The sequence below is a fragment of the Vulpes vulpes genome, chromosome 12 (genome assembly GCF_048418805.1).
Source record: "Vulpes vulpes isolate BD-2025 chromosome 12, VulVul3, whole genome shotgun sequence".
Lineage (NCBI taxonomy): Eukaryota > Metazoa > Chordata > Mammalia > Carnivora > Canidae > Vulpes > Vulpes vulpes.
In genome coordinates, this window is record NC_132791.1 from 126,112,981 (window position 1) to 126,135,961 (window position 22,981).

At 38.7% G+C, this 22,981-nt stretch overlaps 1 protein-coding gene across 1 annotated transcript in view; it reads left to right on the forward strand.

Annotated features, from left to right (window-relative positions):
• The first annotated feature begins 6,543 nt into the window (after positions 1–6,543).
• Positions 6,544–22,981, forward strand: part of CWF19L2 (CWF19 like cell cycle control factor 2) — a 144,942-nt gene continuing 128,504 nt past the window's right edge. The window contains exons 1-3 of the mRNA XM_026006778.2: positions 6,544–6,693; positions 8,479–8,589; positions 9,337–9,459. Coding sequence (XP_025862563.2) covers positions 6,601–6,693; positions 8,479–8,589; positions 9,337–9,459 — 327 coding nt within the window. The 5' untranslated portion in view covers positions 6,544–6,600. The remainder of the gene's footprint in view (positions 6,694–8,478; positions 8,590–9,336; positions 9,460–22,981) is intronic.

The window sequence follows — 22,981 nt, forward strand, 5'->3', positions numbered from 1 at the left end:
GTGGAAAGCTATTAATAACTTCATCAGAAAAACTGGACATATGGTCATCCCACTTTTAGGCTAAGTTTCAACCTTCGAGACCTGAAGTTCTAGGATGCCGCACACATTACACATGAACACATGTGTGTTACTGTCGTCTTCTCTAGATGAGATGTCTGTATTTTCTGGGCAATCTGAAGGATTTTTGAGGATAATTTTGGCTGTGCCTGCCTTACCCATGGGTGATGGAACTTAACCCCTCCACAAAAACAACCCCATATAGACAGGTTAAGCATTTTCAAACGTTCTCTTATTGAGCAGGTGAGCCAGTGTGTAGAAAAATGTTTTTGATAGATTCTGTATGAACCGATAACTTTTGATTTCCTTCAAGAATTAGTATAAATTCCAAATAAATGAGGTTTGCAAAGAGTGTTTTAAAACCCTAAGTAGGGGATCCCTGGGTGGCGCAGGGGTTTAGCGCCTGCCTTTGGCCCAGGGCGTGATCCTGGAGACCCGGGATTGAATCCCACGTCGGGCTCCCGGTGCATGGAGCCTGCTTCTCCCTCTGCCTATGTCTCTGCCTCTCTCTCTCTCTCTGTGTGACTATCATAAATAAAAATAAAAAATAAAATAAAACCCTAAGTAGATGAATACATTTCATTAGTTAAATTCATCCGTTCACTGAATTTGTTGAGCTGCCACGTGACAGGCATTTTACTAGATGCTGGGGATACAGTAGGAAACAAACACACTGACAAAACCAAAAACAAACAACTCCCAAACCCAACCAGCCAGGGTAGTTGTACGTAGAGGTAAGTGATAGTATGAATCTAAAATAGAGGATGTGTGACGGGGTAGTGTCAGGATAGGGAGGTTAGACTGTGTGGTCAGGGAAGGTGTCCTAAGGAAGGGACTTTTGATCTGAGATGTTCATGACAAGTGCACAGGCCCTCTGTGGGGATGGGTGCAGAGAGGAGGCTCTGTGACAGAGGCACAGGGGTCAGGAGGCAGGAGGGAGACAAGAGGTGGCAGCCATGCAGCTCCTGAGCCCTGCACGTGCCATCTGCTCAGATACCAGATTGCAACAGCTTATGTTCCCTTGAGCATTGGCTGTGTACGGTGAGGACTGGGACCAGGCAGTGTCGGGGTCGGGCAGGCTCAGGCCTAGGGCAGAGCAGATCCCAGACATGAACGTGGTGTGGGCCTGTGGGCTGCTCTGATCTTCCCCGAAGAGTGTCAGGTGGCCTTCCCCTGCCTGGCTTGACAGGGTAGGGAAACAGGAGTGGCAATAAAGGAGTATTAAAAATCTAGTCTCTCGCTTCCTGTTATGCCGATTTCCTGCGAATCTTTCAGTAGAAGGGACATTTCTTTCTCAACAGTAAAATGACCGACAGAGACTCCAGGTTACTGTGTAGGCCATACTGGAGTGGGCAGAGAATATTCTGTAGCAGGCTCTCCTGGCTGCCTGTGGGACTGGGTGGGCAGGTGCTGCGGCCTCTCCCTTCGGCCCTGCCCTGGCTGTATACCCTGACCTGAGAGCACCAAGCAGCCTGCAGCCTCCCGCATCCAGTGGATCAAATCACACAGACTTCAAGAGGCCCTTGTTGTTTTGGGTTGTGACCTACTCTGCAGTTTAAAAGATGGAATTCACAGCCTAGAAAACTGAAAACCACATGGCTTCTGGCAAACTCTTCGATATTATCAGACCTGAGGTGCACTGTCCCAGCTATCCCTGAGTTAGAGGCACAAAGGAGAAGGAACTGGTTTACCCCAATCTTCCTTAATCCACATCTGCAGGCCAGCTGAAGAAGCGGAGGCTAAAGCCCAGCCTCCTGTGCAGAGAACTATCTACTGGGGATGTAAAGAAGACAAAGGAGTGCCCCAGGCAGGAGATAACCTCACACCCGGGGCATCCCTCCTCAGGTGATGGAAACTCCTTTTGTACCCAGGCTTGAGCAGCAAGAGAACTTCACCTCTGTAGAATTTTCAAGGAAGAAGCCCAGGGGGAGAGTTAAGTGTCAGCCTGCCGTTCAAAGAAGCAGGATTCTGGGCAGCCCCTGTGGCGCAGCAGTTTGGTGCTGCCTGCAGCCCAGGGCATGATCCTGGAGACCCTGGATAGAGTCCCACATCAGGCTCTCTGTGTGATGCCTGCTTCTCCCTCTGCCTGTGTCTCTGCCTCTCTATCTCTCTGTGTCTCTCATGAATGAATAAATAAAATCTTAAAAAAAAAAAAAGGATTCTTTCCAAGTTGCTACGTTAGAAAAATGGATTATTCTAATTCACTCCTAGCTAATTTCTTACATGTAGGGGCAGTCTGTCTACCTTTCTTCCTCACCCCACCCCCGACAGGGTCATGTTCTCTTGTGCCTCTGTACAGTTAGTTACTGTGCCCTCTGCCCAGAAGTCACTTCCACCTCATGCACTTTCCTCCGCTTTTACAAGGGTTTCAAGATTCAGTTTAGGATTAGTGCCTACAGGAAGCCTTTCTAGAAGTCTCAACACTGACTTGGGAGCATCCCTTACTCCCACCCCACCACTTGCAGTCCTAATCACCCTGGGGATGCCTCTATGAGAGGTACCCCAGGCCTTGAAATTTCACAAATGTGTATTTGTGGTAGGTACTGTATTAGGCACTGAAGCGAAAGTGGACTAAAATCCCTGCTCTAATAGAACTTCTTTTTGGTGGGGGAAAACAGGCCATAAATGAATGAATACATTCTTGTAATAGGATACTATGCACCTGTAAAAAGGAATCAGAAAGAGATGTACATCTCGCTCTATGATCTCCAGGATGTATTACTCTTACTCGTCTAGTATGTTCTAGATTTTTTTGATCACTTCCTTTTTTTTTTTTTAATTTTTATTTATTTATGATAGGAACACAGTGAGAGAGAGGCAGAGACATACAGGCAGAGGGAGAAGCAGGCTCCATACACCAGGAGCCCGACGTGGGATTTGATCCCGGATCTCCAGGATCGCGCCCTGGGCCAAAGGCAGGCGCCAAACCGCTGCGTCACCCAGGGATCCCTTTTTGATCACTTCCATGTAACGTCACTTAACCTGTTTCTCTAGCTCCTGTGTTTTCAATCAACTCATTAGATCTAGAAGTTGGATTGAATACATTGGTCAGTTGTTTTTTTTTTGGTAAAAAAATGCCTTGTTAGCAATGTACTTCCTATTGTGTCACATCATAAGGTATATGATTATCTGGTATGTGTCACTTGTGCTTATAGCTTTAGAACAAAGTCAAAGGTTAACCAAAGGCTAATAAAACTTATTACCCATAAAGGAGTAAGGGAACAGGGGTATAATTAAGACCTGAGTGTGTCTTGTTGAAACTATATAAATATTTACATAATTTAGAAAGAGTGTTCCAGGCTGCGAGACTAACGTGCAAATGACCCGAGACAGGCACATTCTGGTTCCTTTGAGAGAGATGGAGATCAATGTGTAATTTATGGTTTACTTACTTGCCTGCCCTGCTAGACTGTAAGCTTTTGAAGACAGGACCAATGGCTTTCATCTTGGTATAGTGCCTGTCATATAGTGGGTGTTTGATACATATTTGTTGAATAAATGAGCATCAATAAAGCACTTTGGGATCTCATTGCCATAAAGTCACAAATCTGTAATTTTCATCAGTGTTCTCTGATGAATCAGGGGAAGCTTAGAAAGTCTATAAAACAGGATAACTGAGGCAAAATAAAAATATCAGCACGCTATTAAAGATCTTCAGTGTACATGGAAACCCACAAACCACACTGGTCCTTCGAGTGTAACGCTTCAGAGCCATCTTTTTTATTAGGTATGACTGTGTTTTATTATTACAACTGTTTAAAGGAAACAGTTTATTATTTTTTTTAAAGATTTTATTTATTTATTCATGATAGACATACACACAGAGAGGCAGAGGGAGAAGCAGGCTCCATGCAGGGAGCCTGATGTGGGACTCGATCCTGGGTCTCCAGGATCATGCCTGGACCAAAGGCAGGCGCCAAACCGCTGAGCCACCTAGGGATCCCTAAAGGAAACAGTTTAATAAAAACAAAACATAAATGCCTTATAAATAAGATAAAAATAAATGAAAAATTTAAAATAAATAAAATTATGTGCCCTCCTTAATGCTCATCACCCAATTAAAGAGGGCATGTGGTTGTGATGAGCACTGGGTGTTATACACAACTGATAAATTACTGAACACTACATCTGAAACTAATGATGTACTATAGGTTGGCTAATTGAATTCAAATAAAAAAGCAAAATTAAAATGATAAAGACATAATAAATCAATACTTTTAAATAAGCAAGTCATTAAAAAGCGTAAATAATTTAAATACATAAATAAACTCATTTATTTTCCGGATGAGAATAAAATGAAGATCTCAGTCCTCTACTATCTCTATCCACGTGTGTATCCATGTGCATCATCTCTACGTGTCTGCCTATTTTAGAGTGGAGTCAGGTGGGATGCATGGGTCACTGCTCTTCCTTCAGTTTACCTTTGCCTGTGTCAAGGCAGCCACCTAATGCATAAAATACATGCAGAATAAAGTAAGGGAACATTTTGTTGGCCTCTGAGGGGTTGGAGATGCATAGTTAGAGGCTTTGATAAGTAAGTCAGGAGGTCATGAGCAAGTCTTATCTAAATCACTTGGGAAGGATGGTTATTTATAGTAAGCCTTTTCCTGGAACACAAAACGGTAGGCGAATTCCTACCCCTGAACACCTAAAAACGACTGTTTTTGCCCTGAGCACAGGGCTCAGGTAAAGCTTAAAATTGTCAAAGCCAAGATCTGGGCACTAGATATGGTCATTAACATTGGGGTGTTGCCATTTCCAGGACCTCTTAATGAACAGAGCTAGTGGAACATATTATAAAGAAATAAAGATACAGATCTAGATACACACAAATATCTATTTCTGTATCAACCTATATGTATTAAAGACGTGAGTAGTTACAGATACTTCCAATTCCAAGTCAACCACAGCGTTCCTTCACGTTTTCTTCATTTCCATATTTGAAACTCGGTTCTCCAACAGGGATAAACCCAATATATTAACTTCTTTGTTCAATCACCCAGGATTATACCCAGGATATAACCAGCATCTGTTGCCGTCATGGCTCCCCTCCTGGCATGGGTGTCCTCCTCACCCCTCTGAAGCCCCAACATTCTGTGCTAGGTTCTCCCACTCAGGCGCCCTACTGCAGGGATGCACTTCCCACCCTGCTGGGGCCCTGACGCCTGGTCCCAGCTGTCCCTCTGCCACAAAAGCACCCTTCTCAATGCTCAGAGAACTCCTCCCTGCTGTCCCTGGACACAGGCACACCTTGCTCACACCCGCTAGATGACTCCAGGGCTGCCTTATACAGGAAGGGAATGAAAAGGAGCGGGATTGGAAGAGAAAGATGACCTAACAAGGCTGATGCCAATTTGGTGTCCTTTCTCCTAAAATTCAACCCATCTTCATTCATTCTGTTACACAACACACACAAATTCTATTTTTATTATTGTTATTTTAGTTCAGTTTACAAGTGATATTTATTTAAAAGATTTATTCATGAGAGACAGAGGCAGACATAGGCAGATGCCTACAAATGATATTTTAATTTTTATTTCATGGATTATATGAACAGCTAACAGACGAAAATGGTTTAAAAACACTACATAAACATTAAGTCATGGAAGAAAGCATTTATTTTTGTCTCCAGAAACTGATCTTTTAGAGATTTATCTGCAGGTGTTTGATTATTGATGCTATACTTATTTAGATTTACAAAAAATAAAAAACTGAAACAAAAATTAAAAGAATTGAATCCATCTTTCTGCCTGAATGCTCCAGATATTTTTTTTTCCCCTTTAAGCACCTGGGTGCACATTGGTTGAGCGTCTCCCTTTAGCTCAGGTCGCGATCCCGGGGTCCTGGGATCGAGTCCCTCATCAGGCTCCCCACAGGGAGCCTCTTCTCCCTCTTCCTATGTCCCTGCCTCTCTGTGTCTCTCATGAATAAATAAATTCTTAAAAAAAAAAAAATCCCCAACAGTTTTACAAGAAAAGGTCTCCCTGTTGGCTGTCCTGGGTTGATTTTCGAAGCTCACAGCGCGTAACTTTCTGTATGTAGTAGGTCTAGGGCTACTTTTTATTGAGAGTTCTCTGGACTTGCAGCAAAGCCCGGGACTTCAGACCACTGGACTTCCCCGCCCCTGGGACATCCCTCCAGCACAGGGACACTCTGCCCAGAAGGGCACTTGGCTAGGAGAGTTCCAGATGTAGGCTCTGAACAGTTCGACGGGCTACTAACGCTTAGATTTTGCGAAGAAACCGATGAGAATGCCGTTGCTATCATGCAAAACAAATCGATAAGCGTCCACTGACATGACTTCGGAGGCCGGCTGACGAAGGAGGCGCAGCCCCTCTACTTGCTCTGCAAAGTTTCCTCTGAAACTTGGGGTTGGCGTCATCACCCGAGCCCTAAGTGCCACTCACCTCCGCGCATGCTCTCTAGGTGGAGCAGTGCCCCTCCTACCCGCCTTCCAGGCGGAAGTCTCCTTTTGTTTATTAAATTACGACAGTCGTAAATTGAGACTTCTGTGACGGCTTCCTTGTTTTTACGACAACAACCATGGCGGCTGCCAGTGGTAGATTTGAAAGTGCGAGGAATATCGAAGAACGTAGAGAACAGACCAAGATTGCCAGGGCTGAGGTGTTACGTCAGGTATCTCCGTTTTGGGGCTTTGGAAGTCGTTTAGAATCGTCGGAGTGGACGGTTCCTGGGAGCTAGGCCTCTGGCTCTGCTCCTTCACCGTCTCTTTCGCCACCTCCGTGTCTCATCTTATCTGGCTGAGGGTCTCCCTTTGGGATGCCCGAAAAGTCTTGGCTATTTCCTGCCTTCCTAGATTCGTTGACAGTCTTCTGCTGCTCATTCTCTTTTTAGGGAGACCTGTTTCTTTCTGGAGTTTCCTTTTAAATTTATCCATTCTTGATATTTCCATTATTTGATCACCGGGGCTGCGCACTTTTGAGGGACGCCACCACTAAGGACTCTCCCAGCGCATTTGACAGCCTCGGTTCTCGCTCCTCTTGTGTCTGAAATAAAGATTGCCATTTTCAGAAACATACATGAGGCACATTGGAATAGATCGGCCGTTTCCCTCTCTCGTCTTTTATTGGTATTATTATTGGGGAAAGTAAACTGTATTATCTGATAAGATGTAGAAGTGTGGCAATGAGGGGGAAAGTTGTAGCTGGAGAGCAACCTAGGTACAAGTGAATGTTTTTTTGTTTGTTTTAAGATGTTAGAGTTTTAAATAAATGCGGATGGGAAAGGAGCTGGTAGAGGAGGGGGCCTAGTGAGGTGTGCATAATGACTATGGCCAGATTTTAGAGGCAAGGGTGGGCAATTAGTTTTGGACAGGTGAAAGGTTGGTATTGTTATCTGATTTCAGGATATGTAACATATATGCATAATAAATTTTCTTCATCCTTTTTGGTATTTTAAGCAATTTTTGGAGAGAGTATGGTTTGTAAGCTAAGTTGTTTTTTTTTTTTTTTAACTCTTTAAGATTTTATTTAATTATTCATGAGAGACACAGAGGGAGACAGAGACATAGGCAGAAGGAGAAGCAGGTTCCCTGCAGGGAGCCCAGTGTGGGACTGGATCCCAGGACCCAGGGATCATGACCTGAGTCAAAAGCAGATGCTCAACCACTGAGCCACCCAGGTGCCCCTGTAAGCTAACTTTTATTTTTTTATTTAAGATTTATTTATTTATTTATTCAGAGAGAGAGGGAGAGAGAGAGAGAGGCAGAGACACAGACAGGGAGAAGCAGGCTCCTTGCAGGAAGCCCAACATGGGACTCGATCCCTATTCTCCAGGATCACACCCCAGGCTGCAGGCTGTGCTAAACCGCTGTGCCACCGGGGCTGCTCTAAGCTAACTTTTATAGTGCAGATATGCATAGAGTTAGGGAAGGACCAAAACCAACTTTAGACTTTAGAGAGAGAATGAAAAAGCAGAAGCAGCCTTCTAGAAAGAACTTTATTTGACTGTTGTTGAAAGATGAATATAAATTAGCAATATGATCATTTGCTTTTAGAAAGATGATTTTTCCTGATGCATTTTGGGAGCTTGGGTGGAAACATGTGGGCATTGCAGATGGAAGGCATGATCAGTCTCCTGACAGTTGTAGGTCTCAGGCAGTAGCAGTAGGAAGGTGAAGGAAAAAAGAAATTTGAGTCCTATTTAAGGTAGGGAGCTTAGAGAGAGGGGAGGGTCTACTCTAGTTCCAAAGATTCTGTCCTTGATTCACTAGAGATTGTTAATGTTGAAGGATAGTTTTGTATTGTTTTTAATCTTTCCTACACTTTGGTAAAAGCAAATTCCTGGCAAGGGATGGACAATGACTGAGGAGACCTTATATGAAAGTGGAAAATTGTTTTATTTTACTTTTGTGAAAAACAATTGGATCACTTGTAAATTTTTCTTTTTTTGTTGTTTCAGGCTAAAGCCAATTTTGAAAAGGAAGAAAGGCGTAGGGAACTTAAACGACTTCGGGGTGAGGATACATGGATGCTACCTGATGTCAATGAACGAATTGAACAGTTCTCACAGGTCAATACTAAGGTTCACTTGATATAACAGATCTGTCTTTTTTTATACTTAATCAAGTTAATATTGCAAGAACAATTTCATATACTATTTTTGATAGTTACAGGATGAATATCCCATAGTTGGCATTACTGACTAGATTTATCTCTCTGGCAGAAAAAATGTACTTTAATATTTTGGACATTATAACATTGGACAGATTTTGTTATTTCAGTTGACTGGTAGAAAGCTTAGCAAATTTCTGGCCTATTTATATCAGCTTATGGATCTAAAAAGTTACATCTTTTAAAGCTTAATGTCATTTTTTTTGCTTGAATTCTTTTTTCCCTTTTAATACTTTTAATTTATACTATCTTGTTATATTTTATGTGGCCTAATAATCTTCTATAAGTTCTTTTGGGGCCATAGAAAGATATACGTATATGTATGTATGTGTGTATGCTCACACACACAAGTGTTTTTACTTGATTGTATCTGTCGGATGAATCTGTAAATAAGACTAAAACTAAAAACTAAAACTCCCCTCATATTTTTCTGAAAAGATATCTCAGCTGTGTGATTTATTAGCAGTGCATATATTATAGAAGCATGTTAAAGTTTCTGATAAGATTTTATTCTGTCATATTTATTGCTTCATTTCATGAAAATGTAGTTTTTGGAATACAGATTTCTTTTTCTTCAAAATATTTGTTTTCGAAGTAAGGTAAAACTAATTTCCTTTCTTAATCTCTTTAAAATGATTATTTATAGGAACACTCTGTGAAGAAAAAGAAGAAAAAAGACAAGCACTCAAAAAAAGTAAAGAAAGAGAAGAAAAAAAAGAGTAAGAAACAGAAGTATGAAAAAAGCAATGAGTCAACAGACAGTTCATCAGTAAGTATGTGTTAATGCTAACCAAAGCAGCTACTTGAGAAAATTGTATTTAAAGGAGTAATGTATAGGAACTTAAAATCTGTGAGAAGTTAAAAAATATTACTAGTGAGGGTATGAAAATGCCTGGGAGACATCTATTGGGAGATGTCCAGGAAATATGGATCTTAAGTTACAGAGAAAGGTAGGAGGATGGAGATACAATTTAGGAGTCATTGCTTGGTGAAGCCATTAAGATGGATAAATTGCCCAGGGAAACTGAAAAGAACGAGCACCACCACCACCAAGGAACCAGACAGGAGTAAAGGCCAGCAGGTAGAAGTAGGTGGAAAGGTGGAAGGAAGTACTATAAAAATAAGAGTCTTAAGACATTTGAGGGTCTTTTATTCTTGTTTATTTTTTTAATAGAAATTAACATTTAAGTTTTTGAAATAGGACATGTTTATATATTTATCTCTGGGGTCAAAAGGAAGGGCATGCTCTTTTGCTGAATCTCTGGCCAGTTCCAGGGGGAGAGGACTCACAAAGGAAGGGAAATTCACACTGATTTTTCTGGAAGAAAGAGGTCCATTGTTGGAGCACCCAGGTTTGTTTTTTTTTTTTTTTTTTTTTTTTTGGCCAAACATCAGGGTGTGTTTTACTGCATGACGTTTGCATAAGAAAAAAATATTGAAAACTGTAAGGCAATCAATAAGCTAATTATTAACTGTACACTTAAGATAGGTGGACATATAATCTAAAATTTAAAAACTAGTTCCAAAATAGTACATAGAAATTTAACATGATGAGCTTTTAAACATGGTTTATATTTGTAGCTTCACATTGTTAAAAAGTGCTTCAAATGTACTGCTGGAAAGTTGTTCTTTATAAATGGCATGGGGGAAATGTCAGATATTAAACTGTATAAACTAATTATTTTTATGGAATTAGAAAGCTAACGTGATAGTCAGACTTACTTGAATCAGTTTTCAATTTCCACTCAAATTAAGTTGATACAATATTAATAATCTAAAAAACATATTTTCTAACCAACAAAAGTCCATTGAATTCAAGTTGTGCATGTTGAGTGATCAAATCTCTGGGTAGCCCTGAATGGTGAGACCTGGAACCGATGCAAATTGTTATTAATTAATTGACTAATCAACTGATTAATTGACCAATCAATTGTTAATCAATTGACTCAGTCAGTTAAGGGCCAGCTCTTGATTTTGGCTCAGATCATTATCTCAGGATCATGAGACCAACCCCAAGTTGGGCTCCGCACGGGGCATGGGGCCTGCTCAAAATTCTCTCTCTCTCCCTCTGCCCTTCCCCATCCCTCTCTCTGTCTTTTTTTTTTCTCCTTCTCTCTCAAATATATCTAAAGAGAAAGAAGTACAATGTGGTTAAAGTGCAATGAGCTAGGGATATTGAGGAATCATTGGTCTCCTAGGTATGATCTTTAGAAGGTTGTATGTGCAGTTGAATCACCAAATTCTAGTCTGGCCCTCTCATAGTTCCAGAAACTGAGTTTTTGGCAGTATACCCTGAAATAAATGGCTCATGAAAGCTTATCTTATAGGAGAATGCAGTTTATTTATTCATAGTGAGAAATACATCTGTCTTGTCAGTAGCCAGCAATATTTTTGTAATGGTAGGAATACTTGAGTTATTTAGAAAAAAATTGTTAAATATAATTCAGGACAAAGTGAGATAGAAAATATTAAAGTAAAAAGAAGGTAGAGGCACTGTTTTCACAATTGTGGATTGAGTTGCTGATCCCATTAAGACTGAAAAAAGTAAGTTATCCTTTTTCCAAAAAGAAATTTATATACAAAGTTGTTTATTTTGGTGGGATTTATGAAACTCCCTGGAATTTAGACAGAGATCACAGGTTAAGAATCTCTGTCCCATGGGGACAGATCTCTTAGGTTGAGTAAATATTTATGTGATATGATTAAGGGTTCTCGCTTTCACTTCTTAGAGACACATTGTCTTGTTATTTTTCTTTGTTCTTTACCGGAAATACAGTTGGCCTTTGAACAACATGGGTTTAAACTTCATGCATCCAATTATAAACAGATTTTTTTAGGTAAATATAGTATAGTACTATAATGTATTTTCTCTTCCTAATGATTTTCTTAATATTTTTTTCTCTAGCTTACTTTATTGTAAGAATACAGTGTATAATACACATAGCATATAAAATACGTGTTAATCTATTATTTATGTTATCAGTAAATCTTCCGGTCAGCAGTAGGCTACTAGTAATATTTTTCTGGGGAATTAAAAGTTAATATGTGAAGTTTTGACTATGTGGGGAGTCAGTGCCCTTAATTGTTCATTGGTTAGTCGTTACCTGTGTATATATGTCTTTTTGTTGCAACATACGTTGTGTACATTTTTACATAGGTATTAAGTTGTGTAACTATATTTTAGAGTGTTGGAAGGAATGCTCAGTGTCTGTACCCACTGAAGTAGAATGAAGAATGAAAGAGACGCTTGTACAGACAGTGAGGGGAAGGAAAGACGGATAGTTAGAGGAGTCTGGGTTATTGTGGGGTCTTCAGGGAAGGAGAGATAAATAATACTGAGGAGAATAAATTTAGATTAGCAAGGATTCAGGAAAGGAGTAAACTTTGATCAAGAGTAGGAGCACCTTCTCGCCTGAGCTAGGAGCACATTGTTAAAATGTGAACAAATACAGAAAAATGAGGAGGTGTAGGGGAAAGGGGAGCAGATTATTGATGGTGTTTCTGCTTGTTTCTGTTTCCTCTGTGAAATAGCAGGTAAAATCATCTGAGAAGATAGTTTGGGAGCACAAGTAGGATGAAGGATGGAGGAGATAGTGTAGATTTGAAGCAGTGTCATTTAGGTAATACAAAAACAGCAGATGAATTTCTGAGTAGTGCTGAAGGTCCATGGGAGGTTAGAAAGCATATCTTGACTTTCTCAATGTTTCCTTATTTTTTCTATAACTTTTAAAATCAACTTTATAGAGATATAATTTATGTATAATAAAATGCTCCTATTTGATATCTATTTAACCCTGTCAGTTAAGATTAGAACATTTCTTTTCCCCAAAAAGTTCCTCATGGCCCTTTGGAGTCAATCCTACTCACCCTTTTCTTGCACTCTGGCATTGGGCAGCCATGGATCTGCCATAGCATACCATAGATGAGTTTTCCCTGTTCTAGAATTTCATATAAATAGGTTCATGTAATACCTTTTTTGTCTCAACATTATGCTTTTGCAACTCATTCGTGTTGCATGTATCCCTTCCTTTTTATTGCTGTATTTCATTGTATAAATATACCAGTTTGCTTATCTGTTTACATTTTGAAAGTCATTGGGATTATTTTAGTTTGGGGCCATTATGAATAACACTAGCTAGGAATGTTTGTGTACAGGTCTTTTTGTGAACACATTTTTATTGCTCTTGGGAAAATGCCACTAATTTCCAAAGTGGTTGGACCATTATTTTTTTTTAAAGATTTTATTTATTCATGAGAATACACAGAGAGGAGAGAGAGAGAGAGGGGCAGAGACACAGACAGAGGGAGAAGCAGGCTCCATGCAGGGAGTCTGACGTGGGACTCGATCCAGGGTCTCCAGAATCAGGCCCTGGGCTGAAGGCGGCGCTAAACCGCTGAGCCACCCGGGCTGCCTGTGGTTGGACCATTTAATAATCCTACCAGCTGTGAATGAGAGTTCTAGTTACTCCATATCCTTGATACTACTTGGTATTGTCGATCTTTGTACTTTTGAGCCATCCTACTGTGTGCATAGTAATATCTCTTGTGATATTTCCTTGAAGACCAATGATGTAGGGAAGTTTTATAACTGGATTTTTTGTTTATCAGTGAGCCATTTTGAGTTAATTTTTGTTTATGATATATAGTAATTATCAAAGTTTATTTTTTCCATATGGATTTCCAGTTGTTTCCATATCATTTGTTGAAAAGGCTAATAACCTTTCTCTGTTGAACTGCTTGCGTTCCTTTGTAGAAAATCAAATAAGCAATTATTTTTGAGTTAATACCTAGACTTTCTGTTCTGTGCATAGAGCTACACATCTCTCCTTGGCCAATAAACACACCATCTTAATTACTTAGCTTAAGGTTAAGCGTTAGAATCAGGTAGTGTAAATTGTGATTTTGTTCTTTTTGAAAATTATTTTGGCTACTCTGGGTTCTTTGTATTTTAAAAATAAATTTTAGAATTAGCCTATTACTTTATAAAAGTAAAAAAGATTTTATTTATTTAGTCATGATAGACATAGAGAGAGAGGGAGAGACAGGCAGAGGGAGAAGCAGGCTCCACGCAGGAAGCCTGATGTGGGACTCGATCCCGGGACTCCAGGATCGCGCCCTGGGCCAAAGGCAGGCGTGAAACCACTGAGCCACCCAGGGATTCCCTAGCCTATTACTTTAAATAAAAGTATCTACTGATGCTTTGATTGGAATTGTTTTGCATCAGTAGATCAATTTTGGGAGAATTAATACAATATCTTAAGTCTTCCCACCCATTATGCATGTGGTAGGTATGTCTCTCCATCTATTTAACTTTTCTTTAATTTCTCTCAGTGTTCTTGAATTTTAGTGTAGAGGTCTTCTGTATCTTTTGTTCTATTTTTTTTCTATTTTATTTTCTTTAGTTACTACTGAAAGTGAAATCTTTAAAAAGCAAATGGCAGTTTCCATGTATTTGCAACTAATATATATATTTACAGTGGTCTTTGTATACAGGTTTTTCCTGCTCTCTGAAAGTATGTTTTATGTCACTTTGCTTTTATGAAAGTTCAGTGTTAGTACCTGTTTTTGCTAACCAAAAGAAATCTGAAGACCATTTTCACTTTTATGAAATGGTAATTGCTTCTTTATTTTATGCCATTTTGGCTTGTACAAGGTTTCATAGGAATGCTTTATTTTTGGATAGTGGAGAAACCTGTATTTACCTTGTATCTTCTTACCTTGCTAAAAGCTTATAGCTTTTTTCCATTGATTCCTTCTGGAGGGAGAGGGATAAGAATAGAGAGAGAGAGAGAGAATCTTAAGCAGACTCCATACCCCGCATGGAGCTTGATGCAGGGCTTGACTCACAACCCTGAGATCATCATGACCTGAACCAAAACCAAGAGTCAGACGTTTAACTGACTGAGCCACCCAAGGTGACCTTTTTTGGTTGATTTCTTAGTACTTTTTTTATGTCGTGTAAATAAAGACACTCTTCCCCCCTTTGATTTCATTTGTTGTTGTTTTATTTCACTAGTTAGGACTTCAGTATTGTGTTGAAAACAAGTGGTAAGAGTAGGTATCCTTACTTTATTTCTTATCTTAGATGGAAAGCATTTATCTTTCACTTTTGAGCATGATATTACCTGTGGGTTTTTCATGTATGCCCTTTTCAGAGTAAGGAAATTGCCTTTAGTTTTTTTCTGAGAGTTGGAATCTTGAATGGACATTTAATTTTGTTAAGTGCTTTTTTTTGTGCTTATTAATATGATCATCTGATTTTTCTCCTTTATTCAGTTAATATGGAGAATTACATGTTTATTGTTGTTTATTGTGTGTAGTAAATATGGTGTGTGTGATTTTATATATAAATAAATAAATGTAAAAAAATTTTATTTTTCTGGTTGTATTTGCCAACAAATTTGGGTTTTGGTATAAGGTTATTGTTGGCCTTGTATATGAGTCAAAATTATTTTCTCTTTTTTCTAGAAGAGTTTATGCAAATTGGTGAGTTTTTTCCTTAAATGTTTGCTAAAATTTACCAATGAAACTTTTTGGACCTGGAGTTTTTTTTAATGGGGTGGTTTTTCATCAGAAATTGAATCTCTTTTAAATGTATTAAATATTTTCTATTTATTCTTGAGTTAGTCTTGGTAAGTTAAGTTTGTAAGGAATTTTCTTTTTTCATCTAATTGGTGAATTTTTTGTAATAAAATTGTTTATGATATGTCCTTACTATCCTTTTAATGTCTGTAGAATCTGTGGTTGTGTCCCATCTTTCTTTCTTGATTTTTGCAATTTCTACTTTTTCTTTGTTTTCTAGGTCAGTATAGTTTGAGGTATATCAATTTTATTAATTTTTTCAAAGAATTGCCTTTAGTTTTCATTGATTTTCTGTTTGTGTATTTTCTGTTTCATTGATTTCCACTGTCTTTTATTATTTCTTTCCTAATACTTATTTTTTTGTTTAATTTACTCTTCTCTTTCTAGCATCCTAAGGTAGATATTGATTCTAAATCTACCTTTTTTTCTAATGAGTATTTAATTTATAAATCTTTCTCTTAGCATTGTTGAGTCTCTAATTTTGACATATTAGATTTTCACTGTCATGGTTTTCAAAATATTTTCTAATTGATTTTTTTTAACCTGTAGGTTATATACGTTTTAAAATTTCCAGATACATATGGATTTTGCCAGTTTATCTTAATTTGTTTTTGACTGTGAATTTAATTCTGTTACTGTCATAAAACTTATTCTGTTAATTTTGGTTTAAAAAATTACTGAGAGTTTCAGTTTGAGAAGGCAGGGTAGGAAGACTCTGAACTCATCTGCATGGAACATACCAAATTATACCTATTGGTAGAACAATTCCTCTTGAAGAAGAGCTGAGGGCTGGCTGAACAGCTGTTGAACAACCAAAAGTAGAACAGCAAGAGAATAGCAAGAGAGATGGAGACAGGATGGATTACTTTAAAAGAGTAATTGAAAAAATAAAATAAAATAAAAGAGTAATTGACATACACAGCCATAGATCCAGCCAGCCAGCAAAAGTCACCAACCACACATGGTCTTCATAGAGGACACCATACAGAAGACTCCTTCAGCTTTAGGAGAAGCAGCTGTTTTGCCTAACCTATAGAAACAAGCATGAACATAAGCAAAATGTGGACAGAGGAATATGCTCCAAAAGAAATAACAAGAAAAAGAAAACTCAGAACAAAATGAAACAGAGATAAGCAATATGGCTTTTAAATAATTGAAAGTAATGACCATAAAGATACCCACCAGGTTGGAGAAAAGAATGGAAGAACTCAGGCCTTCAGTAAAGAGATAGAAATTCTTAAAAAGAATCAATAGGAGTTGAAGAATACAAAACTGAAGTAACAAGTGTATTAGAAGAAATCAACAATGTATTAAAGGATGCAGGAGAATGTATTAGTGATCTGGAAGATAGGGTAATGAAATGCACACAAACTGAAAATAATTTTAGAAAGGATAGATGAAGAGATCTATTGGACATCATCAAGGGAACAAGCATTTGCATTATAGAGGCCCCAGAAGAAGAAGAAAAAAGATGTAGGAAACTTATTTGAGGAAATAATAACTGAAAACTTCCTTAACCTAGGGAGGGAAATAGACATCCAAGTCCAAGAAGCACAAGAGTTCCAAACAAGATGAATCTATGGAGGTCCACACCATGGCACACAACAATGTCAAAAATGTCAAAAAAAGCAGCTGGAGAGAAATAAAAAGTCATTTACAAGGGAAAAAAATTATAAGGCTATCAGCTGGTTTTTCAGCAGAAACTTTGCAGGCCAGAAGAGAGTGGTGTGATATAGTCAAAATGCTGAAAAGACCCAAAACCTACAACCAAGAATATTTTACCTGACAAGGGTTTCTTTCAGATTGGAAAGAGATTTCTCAGACAAAAGAAAGAGAAGCTTATCCTTACTAAACCAGCCTTCCAAGAAATGTTGAGGGAAAAGAAATGGCCATGGACATAGGAATAATATGAATAAAAAGATGTAAAACATGACAACATATACATAAAATGTGGAGAAGGGAGTAAAAAGAGAAAAGGAGAAAAAGAAAAAACTTTTTTTTTTTTTTTTTTTTTTTTAGAATATGTTTGAACAAAAAGACCATCAAATTAAGATAGACTTTTGTTTACTTAGGATGTTATATATGAACCTTATGGTAACCATAAACCCAAAACCTATGATACACCCAAAATATAAGGAGAAAGAAAGTGAAACAAAACAGTATATTCATTGATCACAAAGAAAGAGGGCATGAGAAGAAAGGAACAAAGAACTGTAAACATAGCAGAAAACAAATTTAAAAAATGGCAATAAGTTCATACTTATCAATAATTACTCCAAATATAAGTGGCCTAAATGCTGTAATCAAAAGTGGAGAGGATAAAAAACCAGGAGCCATCTCTGTGCTGCCTACAAGAAACTCACCTTGGACCTAAAGAAACTTACAGACTGAACATGAAAGGATGAAGAACATTCACCTTGCAAATTGAAGTAGAAAGAAAGCTGGAGTAGCAGTATTTACATAGACAGGATAGACATTAAAATAGACCATAACAAGAGACAAGGGCATTACATAGTGATAATCTAGGCATTCCACATTGGGTATTTACCCAGGGAAAATGCAAATACTAACTTGAAAAGATACATGCACCACTGTGTTTATCCCAGCATTATTAACAATAGCCAAGACATGGTAACAGCCCAAGTGTCCATCAGTAGATGAATGGATAAGGAAAATGTGGTGTGCATACACACTATGGAATATTACACAAGCTTCAAGAATAATGAGATTGTGCCATTTGACACAACATGGATGGACCTAGAAGGTATTATACTGATTAAAATAAGTCAGAGTGAGAAAGACAAATACCATACGATTCCACTCATGAATGGAATTTTAAAAAAGGAACAAATGAAAAGGAGAAACAGAAATATGTATATGGAGAACAAACTGATGGTTGCCAGAGGGAAGGGCTATGGGGGGTGGGGGGTGGATACAATGGGTGAATGGAAGAGGGAGGTACAGGCCTCCAGTTACGGAATGAGTAGGTCACGGGAAGAAGAGCATAAGGAATACAGTCAGTGATATTATAACATCAGTGTAATGGGACAGATGGTAACTACATAGTGGTGAGTCAGCATAATATATGATCAAATCACTAAGTTGTATACCTGAAACTAATATAACACTGTGTGTCAACTATAATCAAATAAGAAAGAAAGAGGAAAAACCTCAAATGTGTAGGCTTTGTTAAGTCAGGAGGTACATTAAACTTGATGGTGTATGAGTTCTTCAAGGTAAGGTGGAAGATTGAAACTAAAATCAAAAGAATTGAGGTCATAGCATATCAGGGAGAGGTGAACAGTGATTTTGCTAAGGTAGTGAGGTGATTGTATAAGGTGAAAATGAGAAGCAAAATTAATAGAAAGGGAATGAAGGCAGGCAAGTTGCACAGATGGTCCAGGTATGGACCATTGGTACAGAATGCTCTGTGAATGAGTAATAAGAATACTAAATGTATCACTGATGCTTCTTTCATTCAGTGCCTGGTATTTAAAGCTTGCATGCTGGCTGCTAATTAAAGTTTCTGACTAGCACTTTTGGAATAGAAAAAGAGGATTTAGTTAATTTAGTGCACCTTTATTGAATGTCAACTCTGTCAGACACTGATAGAGACACAGGGAATATAAAAATAGAGTTGTTTTTTTTTTCAGACCTTTGGGGAACTCATTTTGTAGTTAGATAGATATATAATTTCAATAATTATATAAATATAGATAAATAGATATATAATTTCAAGTAATCTCATGATGCCAAGGCAGAACAATACATACTTGTTAAATACTGATTTAACAAGATAGTTAACTTTTCTCTCCTATAAGAGAATTTGGGTAGACAGTCTTGGACTAGTGTGAACTTCTGGGAGTAAGGCTTCTACTGTTTTGCTACTCTCTCATCTTTATAGCATTACCTTTTAGACTCGATACCAAGAAAGAAGATATATACCCTCTCTTTCATAATTCGACTTCCAGAAAGTCCCAGATAATACCTTTATTTCCATGTATTTGGACACTTGATCATAAGTCTTCACTTTCCAGCAAGGGAGGCACAGTATGTCTCCAAATAAAATAGGGTTCTCTTGGTAGGAAAGAAAAGGAACTTTGTGACAGGGAGCCCTAAAAGAGGTCAAATGTACTCTTTATATTACTCCAGATATAATTAGGATGGATGTTGGAAAAAGAAAGGGGAGCAGGAAAGACGAGTCCAGGAAACTAATTTGGTTATTTCATTTGTCTGTGTGAGAGATGATAAGATGTGATCTAGGATAATTCAAAGGAAGAGGGATATATTAATTGGGGCTCTTGGTTGCAGGTAACAGAGGTCAAACTTAAATTGGGTTATTCAGAAAAAAGGGACAATTATTAGAGTACAAAAGTCTCCTAGAAAAACAAACAAACAAACAAACAAACAAAAAACAAAAGTCTCCTAGGACATATAGCTATAAAAGAACAGCTGGGCTTCAGGAATGGCTGGAATTATTGTGAATGCTTTTATGAGTCATCCTGCCATCCTCCATGTTTGTTTTTCTCTGAGTTCATTTTTTTTCCTTGATAACAGATCAATTTTTGTTGAATTTTATTCCTCATGACAAAAATAGCTTCTGCCAGTGCATTTCCACTTCTCTTTAGTTTTAGAGCAGCTCCAGATAGGCTTGATTTCAAATTCCTGATCCGTATTTCAGCTTGATCTGAACTGGGTAGATCCTACCTATGAATTGGGTTCATACCTACCTATGAACCAGTCAGCTGTGGCCAGGGGTGAAAGTGGGCTCCCATGGTAGGCATGTGGTGTTCACTTTATGATGCTTTTGAGAAATATTTCGGAAATTAAAATAGGTTTAGATGGGAGGGGAAAGTTGATCCTGAGATTGTGAGCTTGGATAAGTGGGTCGTTGGTGTTACCATGTAAATGAGTTCAGTAATAGAAGAGAAGGAACGGTATTGTGGAAAAGATGATGGGTTAGTTTTTTGTTCTTATTGAGTTCAGCATGGCATCTAAATATAGTAGGTAGTTGGTTAAATCACTAAAACTTTGGGTAGACAAATTTGAAAGATATCAGCACAATTGGTGGTAACTCAAGGCATGAGAGTGGATTTAATGGCCAAAGGGGGACGTTTAGAGATTTAAAAATGTAGTGGACAGAGAATGGAACCCCAGACTAAATTGTTATTTAAGGGCTGAGCAAAGGAGGAAAAGTGCAAGAGGGAAATGGAGAAGAAATGAAGAATGGGAGCAGAACTGAGAAAGGTCATGGAGGTTGAGAAAGTGAGTTATTCAGAATTGTATTCAGCAGAGGCCCAGAGGGATAAAGATGGAAACATTCTGCTGCATTGGGCAAAGTGGAAGCCAGTGATGACCTTTGAAGAAGTCTCAGTAGGTTAATGGGGACATTAGCTGTATAGTAGATTTTGAGGATTAGGTGAGAGTGAGTGGATGGGCAGGCAAAGGGTATAGACTGCTGTTTTAAGAATTTAACTTAGAGTAGAAGTTGGGAGATAAATTGCTACTAGAGGGAGACATAAGGACTATTAAGATTCCCCTTCTCCCTTCATTCACACATACCCAAAGGATGGGGAAGACATATTTCTAGGCCAGTAGAGAGCTTTGGTTGAAGTTACAAGAGAAGGAGACCATTGATGGTGCATGGTCCTAGAGGAACAGGAATGGTTGGGGCCAAAATATATGGAGGACCTGCCTTGAAGAGGAAGAGTTAACAGGAGGAAAGGATAGGCACAACCATAAATAATTTTGTTAGAAGTTGAGTAGAAAGCTAAAGTGGCTTCATTTTTCTTGATAGAGGAGGAGAGATCCATTTCTTAACTGTATGGGGAATGGAGTTGGTAGAAAACTTGGGAGATGTTTAAGATCATAAGCCTCACCTCTCTGCCAAGATACTAAGCTAGGTCCTTGGGGATACAAAGTAGGCAAGAGCAGATGTGATTACTGTCCTCATAGAACTTACTGCCTAATGGGAGGGCAAGACATGAATCAGAGAATCACACAAGTAAATGTAAAACTAAGTGCTTCAAAGGGGAGTAAGCCAAGGGAGTGGAAGAGAGAACCGGCCAGGGACCAGTAAGAGGGATACTAGTTGTGGCTGAGAGTCTAGCTCAGCGGAAATTGTGAAGGTCACGATGGTTGGGTGTATGTGGGGGTTCACCTGAAGTTGTGAAGCTTGTGGTGTTTGGGTGTATGTGGGGTGGGGATGTGTGCAGCTGTTCTGGGGAAGCAGCTGATGGCCCTGATAAGTGGCTTTCAGGTGATGGGTTAACGTCTTGTAGGACAGAGCAAACCTGTATTTTTAGAAGGCCTTCGTGGGGCGCCTGGCCGGCTCAGTCAGGAGAGCTTGTGACTCTTGATCTCTTGGTTTTAAGTTCAAGCCCCATGTTGGATGTAGAGATTGCTCAAAAATAACATCTTAAAAAAAAAAAAAAAAAGAAGAAGGCCTTTAACAGAATCCTGTGGAACAGTAACATGAACTTTTTTTTAGCTTGATCATAGTAAATTTGGCACTCCTCCAAGGAATGTGTGAATTTTTTAGTGGTAACACCAAGTGGTAGTAAACAGGTCTATAAGTTGATTTTTCTTTTTTTTTTTTTAATTAATTTTTATTGGTGTTCAATTTACCAACATACAGAAAAACACCCAGTGCTCATCCCGTCAAGTGTCCACCTCAGTGCCCGTCACCCATTCCCCTCCAACACCCGCCCTCCTCCCCTTCCACCTCCCCTAGTTCGTTTCCCCGAGTTAGGAGTCTTTATGTTCTGTCTCTCTTCCTGATATTTCCCAACATTTCTTTTCCCTTCCTTTATATTCCCTTTCACTATTATTCATATTCCCCAAATGAATGAGAACATACACTGTTTGTCCTTCTCCGATTGACTTATTTCACTCAGCATAATACCCTCCAGTTCCATCCACGTTGAAGCAAATGGTGGGTATTTGTCGTTTCTAATCGCTGAGTAATATTCCATTGTATACATAAACCACATCTTCTTTATCCATTCATCTTTCGATGGACACCGAGGCTCCTTCCACAGTTTGGCTATTGTGGCCATAGCTGCTAGAAACATCGGGGTGCAGGTGTCCCGACGTTTCATTGCATCTGAATGTTTGGGGTAAATCCCCAACAGTGCAATTGCTGGGTCGTAGGGCAGGTCTATTTTTAACTCTTTGAGGAACCTCCACACAGTTTTCCAGAGTGGCTGCACCAGTTCACATTCCCACCAACAGTGTAAGAGGGTTCCCTTTTCTCTGCATCCTCTCCAACATTTTTGGTTTCCTGCCTTGTTAATTTTCCCCATTCTCACTGGTGTGAGGTGGTATCTCATTGTGGTTTTGATTTGTATTTCCCTGATGGCAAGGGATGCGGAGCATTTTCTCATGTGCATGTTGGCCATGTCCATGTCTTCCTCTGTGAGATTTCTCTTCATGTCTTTTGCCCATTTCATGATTGGATTGTTTGTTTCTTTGGTGTTGAGTTTAATAAGTTCTTTATAGATTTTGGAAACTAGCCCTTTATCTGATATGTCATTTGCAAATATCTTCTCCCATTCTGTAGGTTGTCTTTTAGTTTTGTTGACTGTATCCTTTGCTGTGCAAAAGCTTCTTATCTTGATGAAGTCCCAATAGTTCATTTTTGCTTTTGTTTCTTTTGTCTTTGTGGATGTATCTTGCAAGAAGTTACTGTGGCCGAGTTCAAAGAGGGT